Source organism: Dendrobates tinctorius, unplaced genomic scaffold, assembly GCF_039654945.1.
Source record: "Dendrobates tinctorius isolate UK_male_01 unplaced genomic scaffold, ASM3965494v1 ptg000257l, whole genome shotgun sequence".
NCBI classification, from domain to species: Eukaryota; Metazoa; Chordata; class Amphibia; order Anura; family Dendrobatidae; genus Dendrobates; species Dendrobates tinctorius.
This window is the reverse complement of record NW_027361924.1, coordinates 5,599,674-5,623,840: the sequence shown is the minus strand read 5'-3', so window position 1 is coordinate 5,623,840 and position 24,167 is coordinate 5,599,674. Positions and strand designations below refer to the sequence as shown.

Genomic DNA, 24,167 nt, shown 5'->3' with positions numbered 1-24,167 from the left:
TTTCCTTTAGAATAAGACATTTTTTACTTTTCTGGCCTCCTTCTTATGGGCATGTAATAATCCAGCCACATTATAACCTGGCATACGGGCATCGTCCCAAGAACCCAAGTTATTTCATCTTTTCATCATGGACCCAATGAAGAAACGTCCCTGGAATGATACACTTTTTCCATATCCAGGCCAGCCAAGAACTTCTTTAACACTTTCAGATGACTGAAGCCATCTGGAAGACTTTAGACAAAGAGCCGCTACATCGCCGACTTACTCATAGACGGACTGCACCGTAGAGGCCACTTTAGACTGCTCCCCGTATCGTAGCTCCTCACATGCTTCCCAAAAACACAGATTTTCAGCTACAAAGAAAATAAATACTACATTTTTGAGCCTCCGCTAAAACTTTTCTATCAGGACAACAGAAACAATTTCGAGACTGATACTCACCACTAAACTCCTTCTCCAAAAATTGCAAAAACTCCTTCCGTCCCCGCTGGTCATTCAAGACCTCCATGAAATTAAAAGTCCACCGTTCCACCCGCAGTTGAGATGGCATTGGGACCCTTTGGGTGATATTAAAATATAAGCGTGATGCAAACAAAAGTTTTGGCACCCCCTACTTTGCATTTGGGAAGGGGTGCAACAATGTTTTTGCTTAGGTCCGGATGCTTAATTTTTCAGTTCACTGCCTGAGATTTACGTACATGGGAGCGTTCATGTTCCAGTACATGACATCGTCTGTGATCCATGGGTTACTGGGCAGGCAGCCAGACATAATGGGATCATGCGGGAGATATTGCTCGCTGAACTTAAGAAACCTACAAGAGAGATGGGAAAGGAACGAAGCAAAAGTTACAAAGTGCTCACTCTGCTGTAGATCTGCATTCCTCTAATAAAAAAACCCAAATATTCTTAAGTCTTTGTGGCGTCCTTGGAGTTATGAATGATCCACACTGGCTTTGGCCAGTAAGAACATCCTGAGAATTATTTTTTTTGCGCTCAGATTGGAACTTAATGTTTCATGTATAAGTGACGAAGGAATGGGCCTACGAGATCCTGCCGGAGAAGGTGCAAGGGCCTAAGGGCTAAGCATGGTTTCTTGACTTTGAAGGTCCTGCTCCAAGCATCGAGGTTGGAGAACCCGAGGAGGAACATGTTCAACTTCATAAACTCCATGCGAAGGAGGCCCATGGAAAGAAGAACCCACCTTAGGTTGGCCCAATCCCTTTTCCCACAAGAAGGTTCCCAGTGATGAGCTCACGTATCTACTGGCATCACAAGGAGGACTAATCTCAGAGTTGCATCCATTCTCTTGTAATACAGATGGGCCATAAGCTGTGTCATGTCAGAAATCACACCTGGGCAGGGGGGCCTGAGCGATCTCCAGAGGTCCATAACAAGAGGGCAGTGTAATAAAGCGTACAGCGTTGGTGGGGACAAAGATTTTGCAATGGAGGATTAGAAGTTAAGGGCTAACAAAAGGGGTAGGAAATTATGGAAAATAGGCTCCTGGCCATTATGAACCACCATCATGGGGGCTACATTATAATTTCTGTTATGTAACTCACCCTTCTAGACAGATGGATGATTTCACTCTCGTTCGTGCCATGGCTTTTTCTAGGTACTCCATCTGGCAGGAAAACCAAAAATAATGTTACTTATTCTTCATTGGTGGCCAGGAGTTCAAGCTTAAATCATACCGCCATAAACTGCTCAAATAATACCACCATACAGTGCTTAAATAATACTGCCATACAGTACTGAAATCAATTTGGTTATGCTGGTCATTATTTATCTATTATGCTTTGCTTATATAGCGCTATCTTATTCTGCAGAGCTTCACATGCCTCCGTCACCAGACCATAAGGCTAACTCTGGTTATAAATACAAGGAAAAGAAGATGTCCTCCCTTAGGCTGGGCCCAATCCAGTACTCCAGGATCACAGTATTTATTCATTTCCACCCGTTACTTACCTCCCTTTTGTAATAATCAGCATTTCTTCCCTAAAGAAACAAATAAATATATTATTGTCTATAATAAACTCTGGGTGAAGTATAGTCCTAGTCATCCAGAGCCCTCTGGTTCATGAATAGAATGCAAAATTACAGAAAAGACTGACACTCAGGCAAAAAAGGCAGTAGAATGGAGTAAGCAGGGGATAGAATACACTGTGTTGTGTTATCGTGACCATCTGTGGTGGTCCCATAACAAAAATCTCTGCGATTGTGTTGTGTCTTCAGATTCTGGACTCATATGTTCTGATTTTTAGAATTTAACACACAAAAAAAAGTCAAAAGTCATCAAAACTATGAGAAAGAAACTCACCAATGCCATTGTTCCTGTGTAGCAGTTTCCTCTCTCCGGCCCGCGCTCCATTACATTCATGCATCCCGGCTGGAATAGATCACAAATATCAATTGGGACAAAAGAATTGTCATAGTAATACTTAAAGGGGCTGTCCTTCTTTTGAAGTGGTTGTCCTTGCATGAGGCTTTTCTTATATGGGCCATACTTATTTGAAGGGACTGTCTATATTTGAAGTGATCATCCTTATTTGAGGAGGCCTCCCTTACTTGAAGGGGTCGTCCTTATTTGGAGGGGCAGTTCTTTTGTCCTTACTTGAAGGGGTCGTCCTTATTTGGAGGGGCAGTTCTTTTGTCCTTACTTGAAGGGGTCGTCCTTATTTGGAGGGGCAGTTCTTTTGTCCTTACTTGAAGGGGTCGTCCTTATTTGGAGGGGCAGTTCTTTTGTCCTTACTTGAAGGGGTCGTCCTTATTTGGAGGGGCAGTTCTTTTGTCCTTACTTGAAGGGGTCGTCCTTATTTGGAGGGGCAGTTCTTTTGTCCTTACTTGAAGGGGACGTCCTTATTTGGAGGGGCAGTTCTTTTGTCCTTACTTGAAGGGGTCATCCTTATTTGGAGGGGCAGCTCTTTTGTCCTTACTTGAAGGGGTCATCCTTATTTGGAGGGGCAGTTCTTTTGTCCTTACTTGAAGGGGTCATCCTTATTTGGAGGGGCAATTCTTTTGTCCTTACTTGAAGGGGTAGTCCTTATTTGAAGAGTCTGTCTTTATTTGAAGGGTGGTTGTCGTTATTTGAAGGGTGGTTGTCGTTATTTGAAGGGACTGTCCTTATTTGAAGGGTGGTTGTCGTTATTTGAAGGGACTGTCCTTACTTAAAGGGGCCATCCTTATTTAAAGAGGCTGTTCTTATTTGAAGGGGCCGTCCTTATTATTTGAAGACACTGTCCTTATTTGATGAGGCCGTCCTATTTTTAAAGGAGCCATCTTTTTCTGAAGGGAAGTATTTCTCACGCGAAAAGCTTATTTATGCCCTCCATGCTTTACACTGCATCTGATTTTTAATTCAGGTAGACTTATTTATATAAACACAAGTTCAGAGGCGAGTCAGTACTACAGAGTTCATTTTCATTACAGAAAGGACATAGTAATTATAAACTTCACACAATGAGGGGAGGAGCCTAAATAAAGGAGAGGAGCATCAACATGGGGAGGAGGCTATATAAAGGGGAGGAGCATCAAAAAGGGAGGAGACTATATAAGGGGGGCATCAATAAAAGGGAGGAGCCTAGAAAGTACCTTTAATATTTTGTTACCAATTATTGCTATTCTATGGCGCCTTCTTGGCCCTACGATCGTCTTAAGTCTAGATCTTCTAATTGTTCCTGTTGCGAGGAGCCGATGGCCTCCATTAATTTATTGTTTGAACGCATGCCAAGTGACGAGGCTATATTTAGTGTAGCGGCATGTTCTAACGTGGCGGATGCAAAATTATACACATTTAATTATACACCGCTCACACAAACCTCGCGCGTTAATACATGTGACTGTCAGAGATGAGACATGGAGGACATCAAAGTCGTCTGGAGGCGACATGAAAGCGCTGGCGCTGATTTTACGAGACCCCCCTGTGGTTTTTTTTTTTTCCTAGATCACAAATGGAAATATTGTGGCCTGAAAGATCAGACCCTGCGATGAAAGACAAGCGTGGGAGCCTCCTGAGTGGGACAGATGTGGGCAATGACTCACAACATGCCGCCTTGTAACCAGAACTAGAAAGGACCACGTGGTTTTATGCTCTACAGAAAGACATTTCATAAGAATATGTGGCTCCTTATACCAGATAGCATCTGAATGCAATTGTTCTGTTGCCTAGCAACAGCCACCACAGCCACCAGGTGACTACTCTGAGCCACCTGAGGAGACCAACATGGCCGCCCACTGTTTTGCAAGCCAAATTTATTTCACTTGCTCTATATGTTTATACTTTTCTGTGTCCTGTCGTTCAGGTGTTCTCCTGAACATTTTAAATAAAGTTGTTTTTTGAAGACAGCACTATGTATGCTTATAGTTTGCAATATATTGTATGCAGCAATTTGGTCCCTGGGAGATGGGATCAGTGGCCGAAATTATAAGGACTGAGCTCTTTGATTTCAGGGAGATCTAGAAAACTGTCTAAACCAATCAGAGCCTGGCTTTCATTTCACATTCTACTCTTGGAAGAATGAAAGCTGGACTGTGATTGGTTGCTATAGGCACAACAACCAATTTATCTTATGCCCACATCCTATCTTCAATCAACTTTATTTATAATGTTCTGGAGAACATCTAATGATAATAACAATATAATAATAATAATAAGACCTTTCAATTGTCTTGCATTTATAGTAATGAGCTTACCGATGGTTTGCTAACGAGCCAATACGCCTGCTCCTGACACTCGATCACAATCCGGTCCCCCTTACGGCGCTGTTTGGCAGCCCTATGTAAAAACACAGTTACAAAGAAAAAACAGGAATATAATATAAATGTAATATTAAAAATTACACAGCCATGTAATAAGACATTTAAGTACAAGGAGGGTGTCAGGTGCGGAAGGGCGTGCTATATGCTGCCTTATTAGATGTTTATCATGTTGTTTAACAGGCCTCATATGGTTGCCCATATCAACCAATCAGAGCACATCTTTCATTTTGCCAGTGCAGTTTTAGTAATGGAAGCTGTGCTGTGATTGGTTGCTATAGGCAACAAGTTCAGTTTTGACAAAATAAGGCTTTAGGGGCTTTGTAGGCCCTTGTGTAAGAAAAACGGACGGCCATTCTGTTTTGTGGTGTAACTTGAAGTTTGTGGGCCCCGATGCAAAATATTCAGCATGGTGTTTCATAGAATATTCTTCTCATACGGGCCAAAGGGACTTTTGGGGCCCCCGTAAAGCTCTAGGGCCCTACTATGGTTACACCCCTGACGCTGCAAAACATAAGTCGAAAAGATCAAAACGAGATATCTACTTAGCCCTATGATAAGGGGACATGGTAAAATAGAGAGGAAGAGTTGTCATAGGGACAAATAAAGGTGTCGCATTATCATTAGGATTGATTCTCAAGCACGTCAAGATGGCCGCCTCTAATCTGCCAGGAGGGTGCAGTAAGATATCCCAAATCAGCGCGTAACCCGAAACAGTGCCAAAAAGACTCGCCCGATTGCATGGTCCATTAAGCAGAGTGTCTGAGACAGATAACATATCATAGGACGACGTATTCCAAAACCAAGCTCGTAATACTATATAACATGTCTGGCTGTAATAATGGAGCACTATGTGCAGCTGCGTGCTTCCGGAACAATCCATACAAATATTCCACATGATCCTGAATATTTCATGATGGATTTGCATGAATATTTCATGTGTGCCGCCTGTATTAAGTATACTGCATAAACATGTTACTTATTTATGGCGGTTTAAAACCCACTTTAAAAAAAAAAAAAAGCACAAGTGTCCTCGACGCGCGGCGATCCATGGAAGATTTTGCAGCAGCAGTGATCAAGGGATCGATACACAAAAAGGGGCCAGGCTCACGATGAATTTATCATGAATCTGCACTATTTTTGGGAGGATGCAGCGCCAAACTAAATGAACTGCTGTGTCTACGTACCTGATCTGTTCTCTCGCTTGCATCACCACGAAGTCCCACGTGTGATTAATTCGCTTGTGCAGCTGATTATAGCTATCCTGTGACAACCCCCCACAAAGAAATAAAATTTGAGTGACATAAGTACAAAGGAAATATCCATATTCCATAGGCATGGCATGTCAATTTTTAAGCCTATTTACTAAAATACACACCAGTACAGGTGCTCTAATAAGGGCTTATCCCAAAGGGGTGTTCCAGCATGAGAAAATCATAGCTGCTTTCCTTCAACAACAGTGCCACACCTGACCACAGGTTGTGTGTGGCATTGTCTCTCAGTCGCATTCACTTACATTGTGCCAAGCTGCAATACCAGACAAAAAAAATAGATAACTATATACCAGCAGTGAATAAACTGCATACATAACTATATACCAGCAGCGAATAAACTGAACACCTAACTGTATACCAGCAGCGAATAAACTACAAACATAACTATATAACAGCAGCAAATAAACTACATACATAGCTAAATAACTGCAGCAAATAAACTGCATACATAACTATGAATAAACTGCATACATAACTATATACCAGCAGAGAATAAACTGCATACATATTTGTATACCAGCAGTGAATAAACTGCATACATAACTATATACCAGCAGTGAATAAACTGCATACATAACTATATACCAGCAGTGAATGAACTGAACACCAAACTGTATACCAGCAGCAAATAAACTACATACATAGCTATATAACTGCAGCAAATAAACTGCATACATAACTATATACTAGCAGTGAAAACACTGCATACATAACTATATACCAGCAGAGAATAAACTGAATACATATCTATATACCAGCAGTGAATAAACTGCATACATAACTATACAGCAGCAGTGAATAAACTGCACACATAATAACTATATACCAGCCAAGAATAAACTGAATACATATCTATATACCAGCAGTGAATAAACTGCACACATAACTATATAGCAGCAGTGAATATACTGCACACATAACTATATACCAGCAGCTAATAAACTGCATACATATCTATATACCAGCAGTGAATAAACTGCATACGTAACTATATACCAGCAGAGAATAAACTGAATACATATCTCTATACCAGCAGTGAATAAACTGCATACGTAACTATATACCAGCAGAGAATAAACTGCACACATAACTATATACCAGCAGCGAATAAACTGCATACATATCTATATACCAGCAGCGAATAAACTGCACATAAAACTATATACCAGCAGTGCATAAACTGCATACATATTTATATACCAGCAGAGAATAAACTGCACACATAACTATATACCAGCAGTGCATAAACTTCACACATAACTATATACCAGCAGTGGGAAAATCAGAACTCTCAAATAAACTGCAGTCTGAAATCATTGATGACAGATGTGGCCCCTTAGTTTTGGGAAATGGCCAGGCCCTCTACTTCAGTACTGGCTTTGCTGCCCATAGGGTGACCCTGATGATGTTAATTGTCTCCCAGCTTTCCCAACACATTCCAAAATAAGGGAGATTACAATGTTAATGACTGACCTTTTCGTACTCCACAAGGTCTCCTTGTTTCCTGATATTCTTTTTTGCAAGATAAATGGCTGAAAATAAAAAAGTAGAAAAACTTCACCTGCATCCTTCCCAACATAATTATTCCCATTATTAAGCCTGCGATCCTAACAGGAATGCCCACAATCTTCCCATATAAACTTAACTTGGTAATATTTGCATGACCCACTTCCCTTTGAGGACAGTATCCATTTGGAAAGTATGTTTACTTGAAGCTAACAGGACATGCTGGGAATCATAGCTTCACAACAGCTGAGAGCCACAGATTATGGACGATTGAATAAGGGCACCTTATAGACTATAAACCAATAAGCACAGTGCCAGGAAATAGAGCCCCGCCCACGAGGAGCAAAAATTGACACTTCCTACCATTAGCTCCTTCTACCTTACAGCAAAACGGCCCAATGCTTTGTATCATGAGAGCAATTGTGCCCACTAGATCATCTTTGATAAATGCCCTCATCTAAAGGCCTAGCATGAATTAACTTTAACAGCAGAGAAGCAGGAAGAGTTGTCATAGGGGCACATGCAGAAAAGCTCTTCTAACAAGAAGACCGTAATGAAGTACTGGCACTGGCGCACAGAATGGTGACAGTAACTTACCATAGTCCAGCTCTGTGGCCGGCCATTTATTGGTGGTCCAGAAATATGGGGTCTAAAAAAAAAAATCTGTGAAACATCAGTAACAGATACAGTAGGAGAGAAGGTCCTATCCCGGGGGTCACGTATGGCCCACAATGGCAGAACCATAAAGAAGAAACTGAACATCAGTGTTTACAATTGCGCTAACATTCTCAGGGGTCCCCGGACTACAGCACTGGGGAACCCTCGATCTCTAGGACACCTTAGAAAGGAGCTCTAAGACCGCAGCATTATTTGGGGAACACTCTAGATGGCGCTGTTACTGTAACATTGGGTTGGTGTTAATGGGAGCCCCTCCTGACTGAGGCACTGTTAATGGTGGTACTCTTAATGAGGGCAACCTGGCTATGACACTGTCACTAGGGGCACTCTCTAACTGAGGCACTGATAATGGGGGTACCCTCTAGCTAAGGCACTGATAATGGGGGTACCCTCTAGCTAAGGCACTGATAATTGACAATCTGTCCGCATCACTGTTCACAGTGACACTCTCTGGCTTCCACAGTGTTAATGTGGCACTCTCTCAGTGTGGCACTGTAAAGACATAATTATTGGGAGCACTCTCTAGCTGTAGTACTGATAATGGGGGCACGTTCTGACTGGGGCACAGTTAAAGGAGACTCTGGAAATGGAACTGTTAATGGGGTCTCTCTCTGTCTAGGGCATTGTTTATGGGGCACTCTCTGGAAGTGACAGTGGTATTATGTGGCGCTTCTAGTTGCACTCTCTGACTGTCTCACTGTTAATGTAGGCTCTCTCTGGATGGGATACTGTTAATGGGAGCACTCTCTAAGGCTATGTGCTCACGCTGCGGCTTTTTCCGCGCGGTTTGTTTCTGTGGATTCCGCTGCGGTTTCACAACTTTAACATAGTAGACGTGTGAACCTGCGGTTCCGCACGGAAAAACCCGCAGGTGAATCCGCAGTGTGTGCACATAGCCTTAATGTGGCACTGTTAGGCTATGTGCACACGATGCAGATTTGCTGCAGATCCGCACTGTGATTTACAGTACAATGTAAATCAATGGGAAAAAAAAAAGCTGTGCAGAAAAATCAGTGCGGAATTGCTGCGGATTTAAAAGAAGTGCATGTCACTTCTTTTGTGCGGATCTGCAGCGTTTCTGGACCCCTCCATGATAGAAATCCGCAGTGGCAAATACTGCAGAAAAACCGCTCAAAATTCCGCGGCAAATCCGCACAAAATCCGCATAAAAACCGCGGCTGCGGATTCTGCCAGGAGATGTGGATTTTGTGCTGAAAATTCTGCACCACTTTTCCTACTTGTGCACATAGCCTTAATGAGGACCCTCTCATTGTGAAACTTAATAGGGGGCACTTTCTGTCTGAGGCATTGTTAATAGGGGGCATTCTGACTGTTGTAATGTTAAAAGAGGACACTCTGACTTTAGTACTGTTACTGGGGGCACTTTCTGGTGCCATCACTGACAATGCTGGGGTATCATTACTGGGTACATCCTCTGGCTGCGGCACTGATACTGGGTGCATGCTCTGGCTGGGACACTGATACTGGGTGCATGCTCTGGCTGGGACACTGATACTGGGTGCATGCTCTGGATTGGACACTGATACTGGGTGCATGCTCTGGCTGCGGCACTGATAATGGTGACATACTCTGGCTGGGACACTGATACTGGGTGCATGCTCTGGATTGGACACTGATACTGGGTGTATGCTCTGGCTGCAGTAGTGATAATGGTGACATACTCTGGCTGGGACACTGATACTGGGTGCATGCTCTGGATTGGACACTGATACTGGGTGCATGCTCTGGCTGCGGCACTGATAATGGTGACATACTCTGGCTGGGACACTGATACTGGGGGCATGCTCTGGATTGGACACTGATACTGGGTGTATGCTCTGGCTGCAGTAGTGATAATGGTGACATACTCTGGCTGGGACACTGATACTGGGGGCATGCTCTGGATTGGACACTGATACTGGGTGCATGCTCTGGCTGCGGCACTGATACTGGGTGCATGCTCTGGCTGCGGTACTGATAACGGTGGCATACTCTGGCGGGACACTGATACTGGGTGCATGCTCTGGCTGGGACACTGATACTGGGTGCATGCTCTGGCTGCGGTACTGGGTGCATGCTCTGGCTGCGGCACTGATACTGGGTGCATGCTCTGGCTGGGACACTGATACTGGGTGCATGCTCTGGCTGCGGCACTGATACTGGGTGCATGCTCTGGCTGGGACACTGATACTGGGTGCATGCTCTGGCTGCAGTACTGATAATGGTGACATACTCTGGCTGGGACACTGATACTGGGGGCATGCTCTGGATTGGACACTGATACTGGGTGCATGCTCTGGCTGCGGCACTGATACTGGGTGCATGCTCTGGCTGCGGTACTGATAACGGTGGCATACTCTGGCGGGACACTGATACTGGGTGCATGCTCTGGCTGAGGTACTGATACTGGGTGCATGCTCTGGCTGGAACACTTACTGGGTACATGCTCTGGTAGCGGCACTGCTACTGGGTGCATGCTCTGGCTGCGGTAGTGATAACGGTGGCATACTCTGGCTGGGACACTGATACTGGGTGTATGCTCTGGATGGGACACTGATACTGGGGGCATGCTCTGGATGGGACACCGATACTGGGTGCATGCTTTGGCTGCGGCACTGATACTGCGTGCATGCTCTGGCTGCGGCACTGATACTGGGTGTATGCTCTGGCTGGGACACTGATACTGGGTGCATACTCTGGCTGGGACACTGATACTGGGTGTATGCTCTGGCTGCGGTACTGATACTGGGTGTATGCTCTGGCTGGGACACTGATACTGGGTGCATGCTCTGGCTGGGACACTGATACTGGGTGCATGCTCTGGCTGGGACACTGATACTGGGTGTATGCTCTGGCTGCGGTACTGATACTGGGTGCATGCTCTGGCTGCGGTACTGATACTGGGTGCATGCTCTGGCTGCGGTACTGATACTGGGTGCATGCTCTGGCTGCGGTACTGATGACGGTGGCATACTCTGGCTGGGACACTGATACTGGGTGCATGCTCTGGCTGGGACACTGATACTGGGTGCATGCTCTAGCTGCGGTACTGATACTGGGTGCATGCTCTGGCTGCGGTACTGATACTGGGTGCATGCTCTGGCTGCGGTACTGATACTGGGTGCATGCTCTGGCTGCGGTACTGATACTGGGTGCATGCTCTGGCTGCGGTACTGATGACGGTGGCATACTCTGGCTGGGACACTGATACTGGGTGCATGCTCTGGCTGCGGTACTGATGACGGTGGCATACTCTGGCTGGGACACTGATACTGGGTGCATGCTCTGGCAGTTGTATTGAAGAACAAGATGTTTTTCCTTACAGCTTTCTCTACAGGTGAAAATTACTTATTTCTGATGCGTCATCAGAAAATGACCTAATATTTAAATCAGGCTTTTGTGCTACATGTGTTTTGTTTTTAAAAGCCATTGTTTTCATTATTATTAAAAAACAAAGTGAGTGATTTTACAATTTCCACACTGCAAGAGATTTCTCCAATCAGCAGAGGCATAATTACATTGACAGGTAACACCTCTATATACAGCTGATAACAAAGGATCCACCATTCACAAGAGATGATATCACAGCTCCCCTCCTCCTCCTGAACAATGACTGATAACACCTCTATATATCGTAGATAACACAGGATCCATCATTCACAATAGGCAATGTCACAGCTCACCTCCTCCTCCTCCTGTACAATGACTGATAACACCTCTATATACAGTAGACAACACAGGATCCATCATTTACAATAGACAATGTCACAGCTCACCTCCTCCTCCTGTACAATGACTGATAACACAGGATCCATCATTCACAATAGACGATGTCACAGCTCACCTCCTCCTCTTGTACAATGACTGATAACACCTCTATATACAGTAGATAATACAGGATCCATCATTTACAATATGCAATGTCACAGCTCACCTCCTCCTACCTCCCGAACAATGACTGATAACACCTCTATATACACTAGATAACACAGGATCCATCATTCATAATAGGCAATGTCACAGCTCACCTCCTCCTCCTGTACAATGACTGAAAACACCTCTACATACAGTGAATAACACAGGATCCACCATTCACAAAAGGTGATGTCACAGCTCACCTCATCCTCCTCCTGTACAATGGCTGGCAAAACCTCTTCATGCAGTAGATAACACAGGGTCCATTATTCACAATAGGTGATGTTACAGCTCACCTCCTCTGCCTCCTTTTTCAAAGACCTTTGCACATACACGTTAGATGCTTCAATGCAAAAGATAGGCTCAGAGTCTTTTCATTGCTGTTAATGTACGTGTGCATTTCGCAAAACAGGTGAAAACTGCAAAATTTTATTTTTCTTTCTTTTTAATACAGATTTTGATATGGAGAAAAGAAATGAAAAAAATAAAAAAAAATGTAACACAAAAAACGGATTTAAACAATATGTCTTTTTCTGCTGAAAACTTCCCTTTGAAGTCAACCCTTCGTATAAAGAAAGTTCAGAAAACAGGACACAGAAAGGTGGGGAGGTATTCTAGGCCATGCATCTGGTGTGTGCGGGAGGCAGTCAGATCCATCCTAGAGCCCCTCCTGACTGCTCCTCTCATTGTCTTATAATGAAGAGAAGCAGCATCATGTCTGCAAGTCTCATATTCTCCAAGACAGATTGCAGTAATGGCAGAGGATGGCAGCGCGTCTTGCCAAGTTGGGCAGCGCTCCTGTCAAAATAAATATTCTGTCGCCTTAACAAGGAACACAAGATATTCATAGCTCTAAAATGTAACTGACATAATCTCCTTATTCTTTCCAAATTTAGCAACGCGAGCCCTGCAGGCAACATCCATATTATTAATAAGCTCCAAAAACTTCATTTGTATAAAAGCCTCCAGGCCCAAAGATTACCACACCACAATCACTTGAAGGGCAAACTCCCTCACTATTGATATAAACATCACAGGTGCAAGAACTACTGTAATACTGCCCCTTATGTACAAGACTATAACTACTATAATATTGCTCCTATGTACAAGAATATAACTACTATAATACTGCCCCTATGTACAAGAATATAACTACTATAATATATTCTTGTACATAGGAGCAGTATTATAGTAGTTATATTCTTGTACATAGGGGCAGTATTATAGTAGTTATATTCTTGTACATAGGAGCAGTATTATAGTAGTTATATTCTTGTACATAGGGGGCAGTATTATAGTAGTTATATTCTTGAACATAGGGGGCAGTATTATAGTAGTTATATTCTTGTACATAGGAGCAGTAACTACTATAATACTGCCCCCTATGTACAAGAATATAACTACTATAATACTGCCCCCTATGTACAAGAATATAACTACTATAATACTGCTCCTATGTACAAGAATATAACTACTATAATACTGCCCCCTATATACAAGAATATAACTACTATAATACTGCCCCTATGTACAAGAATATAGCTATTATAATACTGCCCCTATGTACAAGAATATAACTAATATAATACTGTCCCCTATGTACAAGAATATAACTACTATAATACTGCCCCCTATGTACAAGAATATAACTACTATAATACTGCTCCTATGTACAAGAGTATAACTGCTATAATACTGCTCCTATGTACAAGACTATAACTACTATAATACTGCTCCTATGTACAAGAATATAACTACTATAATACTGCCCCTATGTACAAGAATATAACTACTATAATACTGCTCCTATGTAGAAGAATATAACTACTATAATACTGCTCCTATGTACAAGAATATAACTACTATAATACTGCCCCTATGTACAAGAATATAACTACTATACTACTGCTCCTATGTACAAGAATATAACTGCTATAATACTGCTCCTATGTACAAGAATATCACTACTATACTACTGCTCCTATGTACAAGAATATAACTACTATAATACTGCTCCTATGTACAAGAATATAACTGCTATAATACTGCTCCTATGTACAAGAATATAACTGCTATAATACTGCTCCTATGTACAAGAATATAACTGCTATAATACTGCCCCTATGTACAAGAATATAACTACTATACTACTGCTCCTATGTACAAGAATATAACTACTATAATACTGCCCCCTATGTACAAGAATATAACTACTATAATACTGCTCCTATGTACAAGAATATAACTACTATAATACTGCCCCCTATGTACAAGAATATAACTACTATAATACTGCTCCTATGTACAAGACTATAGCTACTATAATACTGCCCCTATGTACAAGAATATAACTAATATAATACTGTCCCCTATGTACAAGAATATAACTACTATAATACTGCCCCTATGTACAAAAATATAACTATTATAATACTGCCCCTATGTACAAGAATATAACTACTATAATACTGCCCCTATATACAAGAATATAACTACTATAATACTGCCCCCTATATACAAGAATATAACTGCTATAATACTGGTCCTATGTACAAGAATATAACTACTATAATACTGCCCCCTATGTACAAGAATATAACTACTATAATACTGCTCCCTATGTACAAGAATATAACTACTATAATACTGCCCCTATGTACACATACAGTACAGACCAAAAGTTTGGACACACCTTCTCATTCAAAGAGTTTTCTTTATTTTCATGACTATGAAAATTGTAGATTTACTCTGAAGGCATCAAAACTATGAATTAACACATGTGGAATTATATAATTAACAAAAAAGTGTGAAACAACTGAAAATACTGTATGTCTTATATTCGAGGTTCTTCAAAGTAGCCACCTTTTGCTTTGATTACTGCTTTGCACACTCTCGGCATTCTCTTGATGAGCTTCAAGAGGTAGTCACCGGAAATGGTTTTCACTTCACAGGTGTGCCCTGTCAGGTTTAATAAGTGGGATTTCTTGCCTTATAAATGGGGTTGGGACCATCAGTTGTGTTGTGCAGAAGTCTGGTGGATACACAGCTGATAGTCCTACTGAATAGACTGTTAGAATTTGTATTATGGCAAGAAAAAAGCAGCTGAGTAAAGAAAAATGAGTGGCCATCATTACTTTAAGAAATGAAGGTCAGTCAGTCGGAAAAATTAGGAAAACTTTGAAAGTGTCCCCAAGTGCAGTGGCAAAAACCATCAAGTGCTACAAAGAAACTGGCTCACATGAGGACCGCCCCAGGAAAGAAAGACCAAGAGTCACCTCTGCTGCGGAGGATAAGTTCATCCGAGTCACCAGCCTCAGAAATCGCAGGTTAACAGCAGCTCAGAATAGAGACCAGGTCAATGCCACACAGAGTTCTAGCAGCAGACACATCTCTACAACAACTGTTAAGAGGAGACTTTGTGCAGCAGGCCTTCATGGTAAAATAGCTGCTAGGAAACCACTGCTAAGGACAGGCAACAAGCAGAAGAGACTTGTTTGGGCTAAAAAACACAAGGAATGGACATTAGACCAGTGGAAATCTGCACTTTGGTCTGATGAGTCCAAATTTGAGATCTTTGGTTCCAACCACCGTGTCTTTGTGCGACGCAGAAAAGGTGAACGGATGGACTCTACATGCCTGATTCCCACCGTGAAGCATGGAGGAGGAGGTGTGATGGTGTGGGGGTGCTTTGCTGGTGACACTGTTGGGGATTTATTCAAAGTTGAAGGCATACTGAACCAGCATGGCTACCACAGCATCTTGCAGCGGCATGCTATTCCATCCGGTTTGCGTTTAGTTGGACCATCATTTATTTTTGAACAGGACAATGACCCCAAACACACCTCCAGGCTGTGTAAGGGCTATTTGACCAAGAAGGAGAGTGATGGGGTGCTACGCCAGATGACCTGGCCTCCACAGTCACCAGACCTGAACCCAATCTAGATGGTTTGGGGTGAGCTGGACCGCAGAGTGAAGGCAAAAGGGCCAACAAGTGCTAAGCATCTCTGGGAACTCCTTCAGGACTGTTGGAAGACCATTTCCGGTGACTACCTCTTGAAGCTCATCAAGAGAATGCCGAGAGTGTGCAAAGCAGTAATCAAAGCAAAAGGTGGCTACTTTGAAGAACCTAGAATATAAGACATATTTTCAGCTGTTTCACACTTTTTTGTTAATTATATAATTCCACATCTGATAATTCATAGTATTGATGCCTTCAGAGTGAATCTACAATTTTCATAGTCATGAAAATAAAGAAAACTCTTTGAATGAGAAGGTGTGTCCAAACTTTTGGTCTGCACTGTAGATAATACTGCTCTTGTATAATTGATCGCTATTGATCTGCTCTGACTTTGCAGCTATCGGTCTTCGCTGAGGCTCAGGATGAACATGTGGGAGAAAACGATCTGGTAAAATACATTGAACCCTAGGTAGAAAGTGAATCACTGACCCCGAGTAACTGACACAATAAGTAAAGTTTCCTGCTTCTATATTAGACCCTTCTTCCCTGCTGGGATTGCTCATTGCGAGGCTGAATCTATTCTAATATGAGCTATTTGCAGCCTCTACAATACTCCGGGGCATTAGACTCCAATTATCTTTCAATCTTCCTGGGAAAATCTGATGAGAGTGAAGCCTGGAGGTGGCAAACACGTTGATTTTTGAATTGGAGGATGCTCAGGAAATGAAATCAGGAGGGATAATCAATACCGATCCACAGTGAAGAATGGGCCCGGACACTGTCACTAACGTCGGCCATTAGTCTCTAACTGCTCTGTACTGTCTTTGTGGGTTTGCAGCTTTACAGATCAGACTTGGTTGCTCCTCGACCGGTTTCCCACAGATTCATTATTAATTAGGAATCCACAGTGTAACACTGTGTCAAGATGACTTTCAATTGGACTTTTAACAGTTATCTAATTTACTGTTTTTAATCAGACTTGCTTAATTACATCAATATAAAAAAAACTGCACTTCAATTACACAATTGAAAAAAAAACGATTTAACCTGCACTACCATCTATGACCACTAGTTGCAGTATTGTACAATTTGATTTTGTATAATTTTCTGGATAGTAATTGCATATACCATTTCTTACATGTAGTAAGAGTCTAAATGAATTAACCATAGCTTGTGAGGCGTAGTACAGCCCATCAACCACCAGGAGCTTGTCCTATAGGACGACCAATAGGGTTCTCCATCAATGGTCGTCTGCGATTTACCTGAAATCTGTACGGTGAATCATCTGCTCTGAGAACAAGATTCCTGGGGTCCTTCAAAGGATAAATGTAACCGTACTTGACAAGAAAATTCCCAAGATGTAGCGATTCTAAAAAAAAAAAAAATAGAAAATAGAAACATCACCCATAGACCGCACTGGATTGGATGCCTCTGGAGTGGGCGTATCCAACAATATGAAAATGTTTGAGGGCGTAATTGGGCCACACCCACGAGGAACTACAAGGAAATGAAGAGCCTATGATGCTCACCAACGCAGCTCTCTCTTGCTCACTATGCTGTGGCTCAGGGTATGGAATGGACAGTCTTCCTCACCCTAGGACAGCACACAGCCGGCTACACTTTCACAGGACTGTAGGATACCCCTTGGCCTTTTTTGCCCTAGGGTGACCTGTCTCCAGTTCCTCCTACCAGCCTATCCAACACTCCCATGAGTGCCCAAATCACCAAGTAGACACATAGGACCTTAACCGTTTATTCCCATGGACCAATTAGTCCTTCGTCCAGTGCCGTAACTTGTAGCTCGTGGACCCTAATCCAAACATCTACAACAGGACCCCCACTATTCCTGGCCTTTATTTTTTTTTCTCTTATGGGCCAATGTGAGCTTTGGGGTCCCTTAGGTTCCAGGGCCCTGGTGCAACTCGAATCCCTGCATCCACTGTAATTGATTTTTCACCCAAACAGAGGCTTTCAAGCATTAACATAAGGGGAACAGGAGAGCTTTTCAATCCTCTTACAGACATGTGAATTGGCCATAATGCAGAATATGTGATAATCTAGCACCTGCCAAGTCCTATCAGACCGTCGGATTTGGGTCAAACCCCTTCCCCCTACCACTAGCTTAATTAAACCCTTCCCCCCCTTCCGAATATTCTGCAATGATTTATTATACAGGATATTTAAGAACAGAGATAACAAAGAACAATTTTTGTTAAAAATTCAGAAAAAAAAATATTAATTAAGAATTTAAAAAACATAAAAAAATCCTTTAAATCCTGTAAGAGATTCCCCGTCTTCATTGCAGCACATTAACATCGTCTCTCTCGCCCTCACTCATTTCATGCATAATTAAAAAGCCCCCGATGATGCAAGACTCCCTAATCTGTAATGGAACAGACATTAGTATTGCTCCTCGCTGATGCCAAGCGTTTTGTTTTCCCACACAAAAAGCGGAGACAGATGCTGAGTGAGTCCGAACCTGCGCCATCACAAACACTCTCATCATTCTGCCAAAAGCTTCAACATGACAATTTTATGTATCAAAAAAATGATACAATTCTACATTTTAATCCTTAAATGAGCTGTGCAATGCGGGGGGGGGCAAACGTATACCCCATTATGGTACCTAATTTAATCGTCCAGGACAGATATCTGTTTCCCACTCCACCCTTCTTTTTGGGACCCTCAAGGTGCCCATATACATTAGTTGAACATCAATTTTTTCAATCCTTATTGAAAAAATGACTAGGTGTGGAATGGACATGTCAACTGTCAGGTGGATTCATAACTGGCTTAGTGATCGGACCCAAAGAGTGGTCGTAAATGGCTGCACATCCAGTTGGAAGAATGTCTCAAGTGGGGTACCACAGGGCACTGTCCTGGGCCCTGTATTGTTCAACATCTTTATCAACGATTTAGATGAAGGAATTGAGGGTAAACTGATTAAATTTTCTGATGACACAAAGCTAGGAGGGATAGCTAATACTAGAGAAGAGAGAGAGAGGATTCAAAAATATATAAATAAACTGGAAAAGTGGGCAGCAACTAACAGAATGGTTTTTAACAGGGAAAAATGCAAAGTACTACATCTGGGCAATAAAAATGAAAAAAGCATCTACAGAATGGGAGGAATAGAGCTAAGTGACAGCACATGTGAAAAAGACTTGGGCATACTAATAGATCACAGACTGAATATGAGTCAACAGTGTGATGCAGCAGCAAAAAAGGCAAATGCAATTCTGGGATGTATTAACAGAAGCATACAGTCTAGATCACGTGAAGTCATTATTTCCCTCTAATCCTCTTTGGACAGACCTCATCTGGAATATTGTGTCCAGTTTTGGGCGCCACATTTTAAAAAAGACATCAACAAACTGGAGCAAGTTCAGAAAAGAGCGACCAGAATGGTGACCGGTCTGCAAACCCTGTCTTATGAGGAAAGGTTGCAGGATTTGGGAATGTTTAGCTTGCAGAAGAGAAGACTGAGAGGAGACTTAATAGCTGTCTACAAATATCTAAAGGGCTGTCACATTGTAGAAGGATCAACTTTATTCTCATTTGCACAAGGAAAGACTAGAAGCAATGGGATGAAACTGAATGGGAGGAGACACAGATTAGATATTAGAAAAAAACTTTTTGACAGTTAGAGTGATCAATGAGTGGAACAGGCTGCCACGAGAAGTGGTGAGTTCTCCTTCAATGGAAGTCTTCAAACAGAGGCTGGACAGACATCTGTCTGGGATGATTTAGTGAATCCTGCTTTGAACAGGGGGTTGGACCAGATGGCCCAGGAGGTCCCTTCCAACTCTACGATTCTATGATTCTATGATTAACCACTCCCTGGTGGGACTGGTGGTCCATCTATACTGTGCAGCGAGCATCCCAATACCCCAACTCTACCAGGGCAGATGTCAAGAGAAAAAAATCAGACATTTTGTGTTCCATGATGCCGAATGGGCAAAATTTAAGACCAGAAGTGTGTGGCAGCCACTTGCTCACCTCTCGCTTTGTTGAGCCCAGCGTGCATGGGGGTCACAATGAATAGCTTCATCAATTTATTCCCATCTCCCTACGTAAGATATTGTCACAATTGGGTTTGTGGAAGAGAAGGATGACAACCTCCTAATGGTTTCCCAATATGGCCCCCATTTCTTGGATACTTCGTCTTCGTTTTCCGTGTCCAAATGTACTTTCAGAGGGTGGAAAAAAAGGGTCTGTAAAAGGGTTCATGGTAATTAATCCAAACAATTTTGGGCACCTCGTTTGTGAGCCGCACTATAGAATCTCCTGTAGACCACTTTCTTAGAGGTCAACTGACACCAGAATTTGCTCAAATAAATATGCCCTCTCCACCTTAAGGCCTGTTTCACACATCCGTTTTACAGATCAGTTGTAATCCACAAAAATGGCGGAAAACGGATCCGTTGGCGGATTGACAGCAACGCGTGGCACTGTACCGTTGTTCAGACGGATCTGGCGAAGGTTGAATTTTAAAGGAACCCGTTCCCGGAAAAAAGGAGAGAGAGAATGAATCCCTGAACGGCACTACTGGGTTAAAACTGATCCCGGAGCAAAGCTTCCGGTCATGCGCACATGAAAATAGCGGTCCGTCAAGAAGAAAAAACGTTGCAGTGTCCATCTCATCCGCACGGGAGCCAGAAAAATTTTGGCGGATCCGTCAAAAAACGGGCAGTCAAGATCCGCCAATAATGTAAGTCTATGGGGGAAAAAAACCCATTCTTTGGCGGATCCTTTTTTTCAAAAATTGGCGGATTATGACTGACGGGAAAAAACTGAAGTGTGAAAGAGGCCTAAGCGAGAGTGCGGGTGCCCAATACATGTCCACCTAAAGTTGCATTAAAGAGATGTGGATTCTCCTTCTTGCTCCATGGGACCTTGTGGGTGGTCAGATTGCTTCTTGGGGGGGTTATTTTTAAGTGTCATGGGGCTGAGGGCACTGTATACTAGTCCCATATTTCCCTTGGTGGGAAGGAATGCACTGTTATTATTATTATTATAGCGCCATTTATTCGATGGCGCTTTACATGTGAGGAGGGGTGTACATAATAAAGAACAAGTACAATAATCTTAAACAAAACAAGTCACGACTGGTCCAGGAGGAGAGAGGACCCTGCCCGCGAGGGCTCACAGTCTACAAGGGATGGGTGAGGATACAGTAGGTGAGCGCAGAGCTGGTCGTGTAGCGGTTTGGTCGATCGGTGGTTACTGCAGGTTGTAGGCTTGTCGGAAGAGGTCGGTCTTCAGGTTCTTTTTGAAAGTTTCCACGGTAGGTGAGAGTCTGATATGTTGTGGTAGAGAGTTCCAGAGTAGAGGGGATGCGCGGGAGAAATCTTGTATGCGATTGTGGGAAGTGGAGATAAGAGTTGAGTAGAGAAGGAGATCTTGTGAAGATCGGAGGTTGTGTGCAGGTAAGTACCGGGAGACGAGGTCACAGATGTACGGAGGACTCAGGTTGTGGATGGCTTTGTATGTCATGGTTAGGGTTTAGAAGTTGAGTCTCTGGGTAATGGGGAGCCAGTGCAGGGATTGACAGAGGGGAGAGGCCGGAGAATAGCGGGGGGACAGGTGGATTAGTCAAGCAGCAGAGTTTAGAATAGATTGGAGGGGTGCGAGACTGTTAGAGGGGAGGCCACAGAGCAGGAGGTTGCAGTAGTCGAGGTGGTAGATGATGAGGGCATGGGCTAGTGTGTTTGCAGATTCTTGGTTGAGGAATGTGCAGATCCGGGAAATATTTTTGGAGTCAGGAGGAATTGGAAAGGGCTTGGATATGTGGTTTGAAGGAGCGATCAGAGACAAGGATTACCCCAAGGCAGCGAGCTTGCAAGACTGGGGAAAGTGGGAAGCCATTGACAATCTCCCTTTAAGAATAAGTACCCAATACACATCCACTTAAAGTGGCATTAAAGGGAAGTGTCTTCTCCATATTGCTCCATGGGACCTCGTGGGTGGTCAGATTGCTTCCGGGGGGGGATAGTTTCTAAGTAGGACTCTAAAGGAGGTGCCATGGGGCTGGGAGCACTTCATACTAGCCCCATATTTACTTTGCTGAGGAGGTAGGTGACCACCTGAGACTTCCCTAACCACTAAGATAAAAGGCCTTGTGGCGTTTTGTCTACCATACTTGGCATGAGGTCGGCCCATTGAGTGTAAGTCGAGTGTGGACAACATGGGTCAAAGGTGCATGACAACTGCAAAATATACTGATCCAGAGGTCAGACCGCCACCAGTAATGGATTTATATGTATCTTGTTCCTCCGGCCTTGTTAAATCCAATCTGATTTTGCTTCGTTGTCCTTTCTCGGAGGAAACGTTAAATAAATTGGGCATTCGTGTTCCTGTAAGTCCCTTATATTGGACGGCGACATTGACGATATTCTGTTTATTTCTCTAATTTCCCTCTTCCGACCCCGAGCGGCGCGAGGAACGGGACGTAAAGCCGCAGTGTCTCGCGTTACACACATCTCTGCTAATTAATTTCTCTGCCTTTTTATACGTTTCGAAGATGAAAGAAATTTCCAGAGGGAATCGATAAAGTGGAAAAATAAAAAAAAACTGTGACCAGAAAAAAAAAAAAGATGATATGACGGGGTGTGGGTGGTCCCAGGGGTCCGGAAATTGTGGAAATGCTGTAACTGCTATTATTGCCACTTCTAGACCTGGGGAATTGTTATTTTAGCACCTGCGCACGTCTGTTGGGACGGTTGATCTATTCATGGATGCACAGGGATGGGGCCATTTTGCTTCACGAAACAGTATGAACACAGCAAACTACACTGTATTAAATGAATGCATAAACAAGTCTGTGTAGCATGGAAAGGCAGTCTCCTGTACAGCAGACAGACTTTAAAACAACTCCCCTATCTTAGCCTTGAAAAGTAACTAAAACCACACTGTGTCTTTTATAATCACCCTGACCCTACCTTATATGATCTCTGCTATACAGTAGACTGCCTTTCCATGCTACACAGACTTGTTTTAGGACACCTAAAAAAACAAATACATCGAAAACCGTGAGGATAAAATCTGTCCGTTTCCATCGGTCCATTCAGTAAAACACTAATTAAATAAGATTTTTAAAAAAATCCATTGACGAGGAGTCTGTCAGCCATGTAAGACGTTCTCCATAGGTAACGGCAGATGACTGAGAGGGGGGAAGGGATGGTAAGGGGGAGGAGGGGGATGCAGCAGCTCCGGGAAAGTCTCTGTTCTCTTACCTAACGAGACGTTATGTAAGACATTCTGGCGCTAACGAAGCTTTGCTTCATGTAAAAATCAACTAAACGAGTGAAGCCCAAATATGATAACGGTACAAGGAGGTGTGATGGACCGCTGTGTCTATCCTCGGGGACAATATGAAGTCATTGAGGTGCTTCTGTTTCACAGTCTCTTCATACAGCGCCCCCTAGTGAATTTTTCATACAGTTTTAGTTCTGGCTGCCTTACACCTACTCAGTTTCTTGCCTTAATGTCTAACATGTGGTCAAAGGAAGTCGCATCTGCTGTACAACAGACTACCCTTTCATGCAGCACAGACTTGTTTTAGCAGCTGTAGCTCTGATAAGAGTTTTCATAATTACACGTGTCCTATTAGAGTCAATCACTCACCTTCATCGGTGATGGACAACTTCTGTATGAGCCACTCCACCACATCATTACCTGCAAGGAAGCACAAGAAAGTCACTGTCCAAACTCAGAAGAAAATGTCTCCTGATTCTTCTAAGACATAAACACAATCCCAGAGAGTAGTCACTGAGGAAAATAGATGTTCTTGTATATAGGGGCAGTATTATAGTAGTTATATTCTTGTATACAGGAGACAGTATTATAGTAGTTATATTCTTGTACATAGGGGCAGTATTATAGTAGTTATATTCTTGTACATAGGGGCAGTATTATAGTAGTTATATTCTTGTACATAGGGGCAGTATTATAGTAGTTATATTCTTGTACATAGAGGCAGTATTATAGTAGTTATATTCTTGTACATAGGAGCAGTATTATAGTAGTTATATTCTTGTACATAGGGGGCAGTATTATAGTAGTTATATTCTTGTACATAG

The 24,167-nt window shown here is 42.8% G+C and overlaps 1 protein-coding gene across 1 annotated transcript in view; it reads right to left on the bottom strand.

Moving 5' to 3' along the window:
• The window catches only part of RGS11 (regulator of G protein signaling 11), a 104,367-nt gene that overhangs the window by 27,535 nt on the left and 52,665 nt on the right, over positions 1-24,167 (bottom strand). The window contains exons 4-15 of the mRNA XM_073558537.1: positions 23,713-23,763; positions 17,349-17,455; positions 8,133-8,184; positions 7,503-7,561; positions 5,943-6,019; positions 4,693-4,774; positions 2,321-2,389; positions 1,969-1,998; positions 1,563-1,624; positions 699-812; positions 442-557; positions 266-353 (exon numbers count right to left, since the gene is read on the bottom strand). Coding sequence (XP_073414638.1) covers positions 266-353; positions 442-557; positions 699-812; positions 1,563-1,624; positions 1,969-1,998; positions 2,321-2,389; positions 4,693-4,774; positions 5,943-6,019; positions 7,503-7,561; positions 8,133-8,184; positions 17,349-17,455; positions 23,713-23,763 — 907 coding nt within the window. The remainder of the gene's footprint in view (positions 1-265; positions 354-441; positions 558-698; positions 813-1,562; positions 1,625-1,968; positions 1,999-2,320; positions 2,390-4,692; positions 4,775-5,942; positions 6,020-7,502; positions 7,562-8,132; positions 8,185-17,348; positions 17,456-23,712; positions 23,764-24,167) is intronic.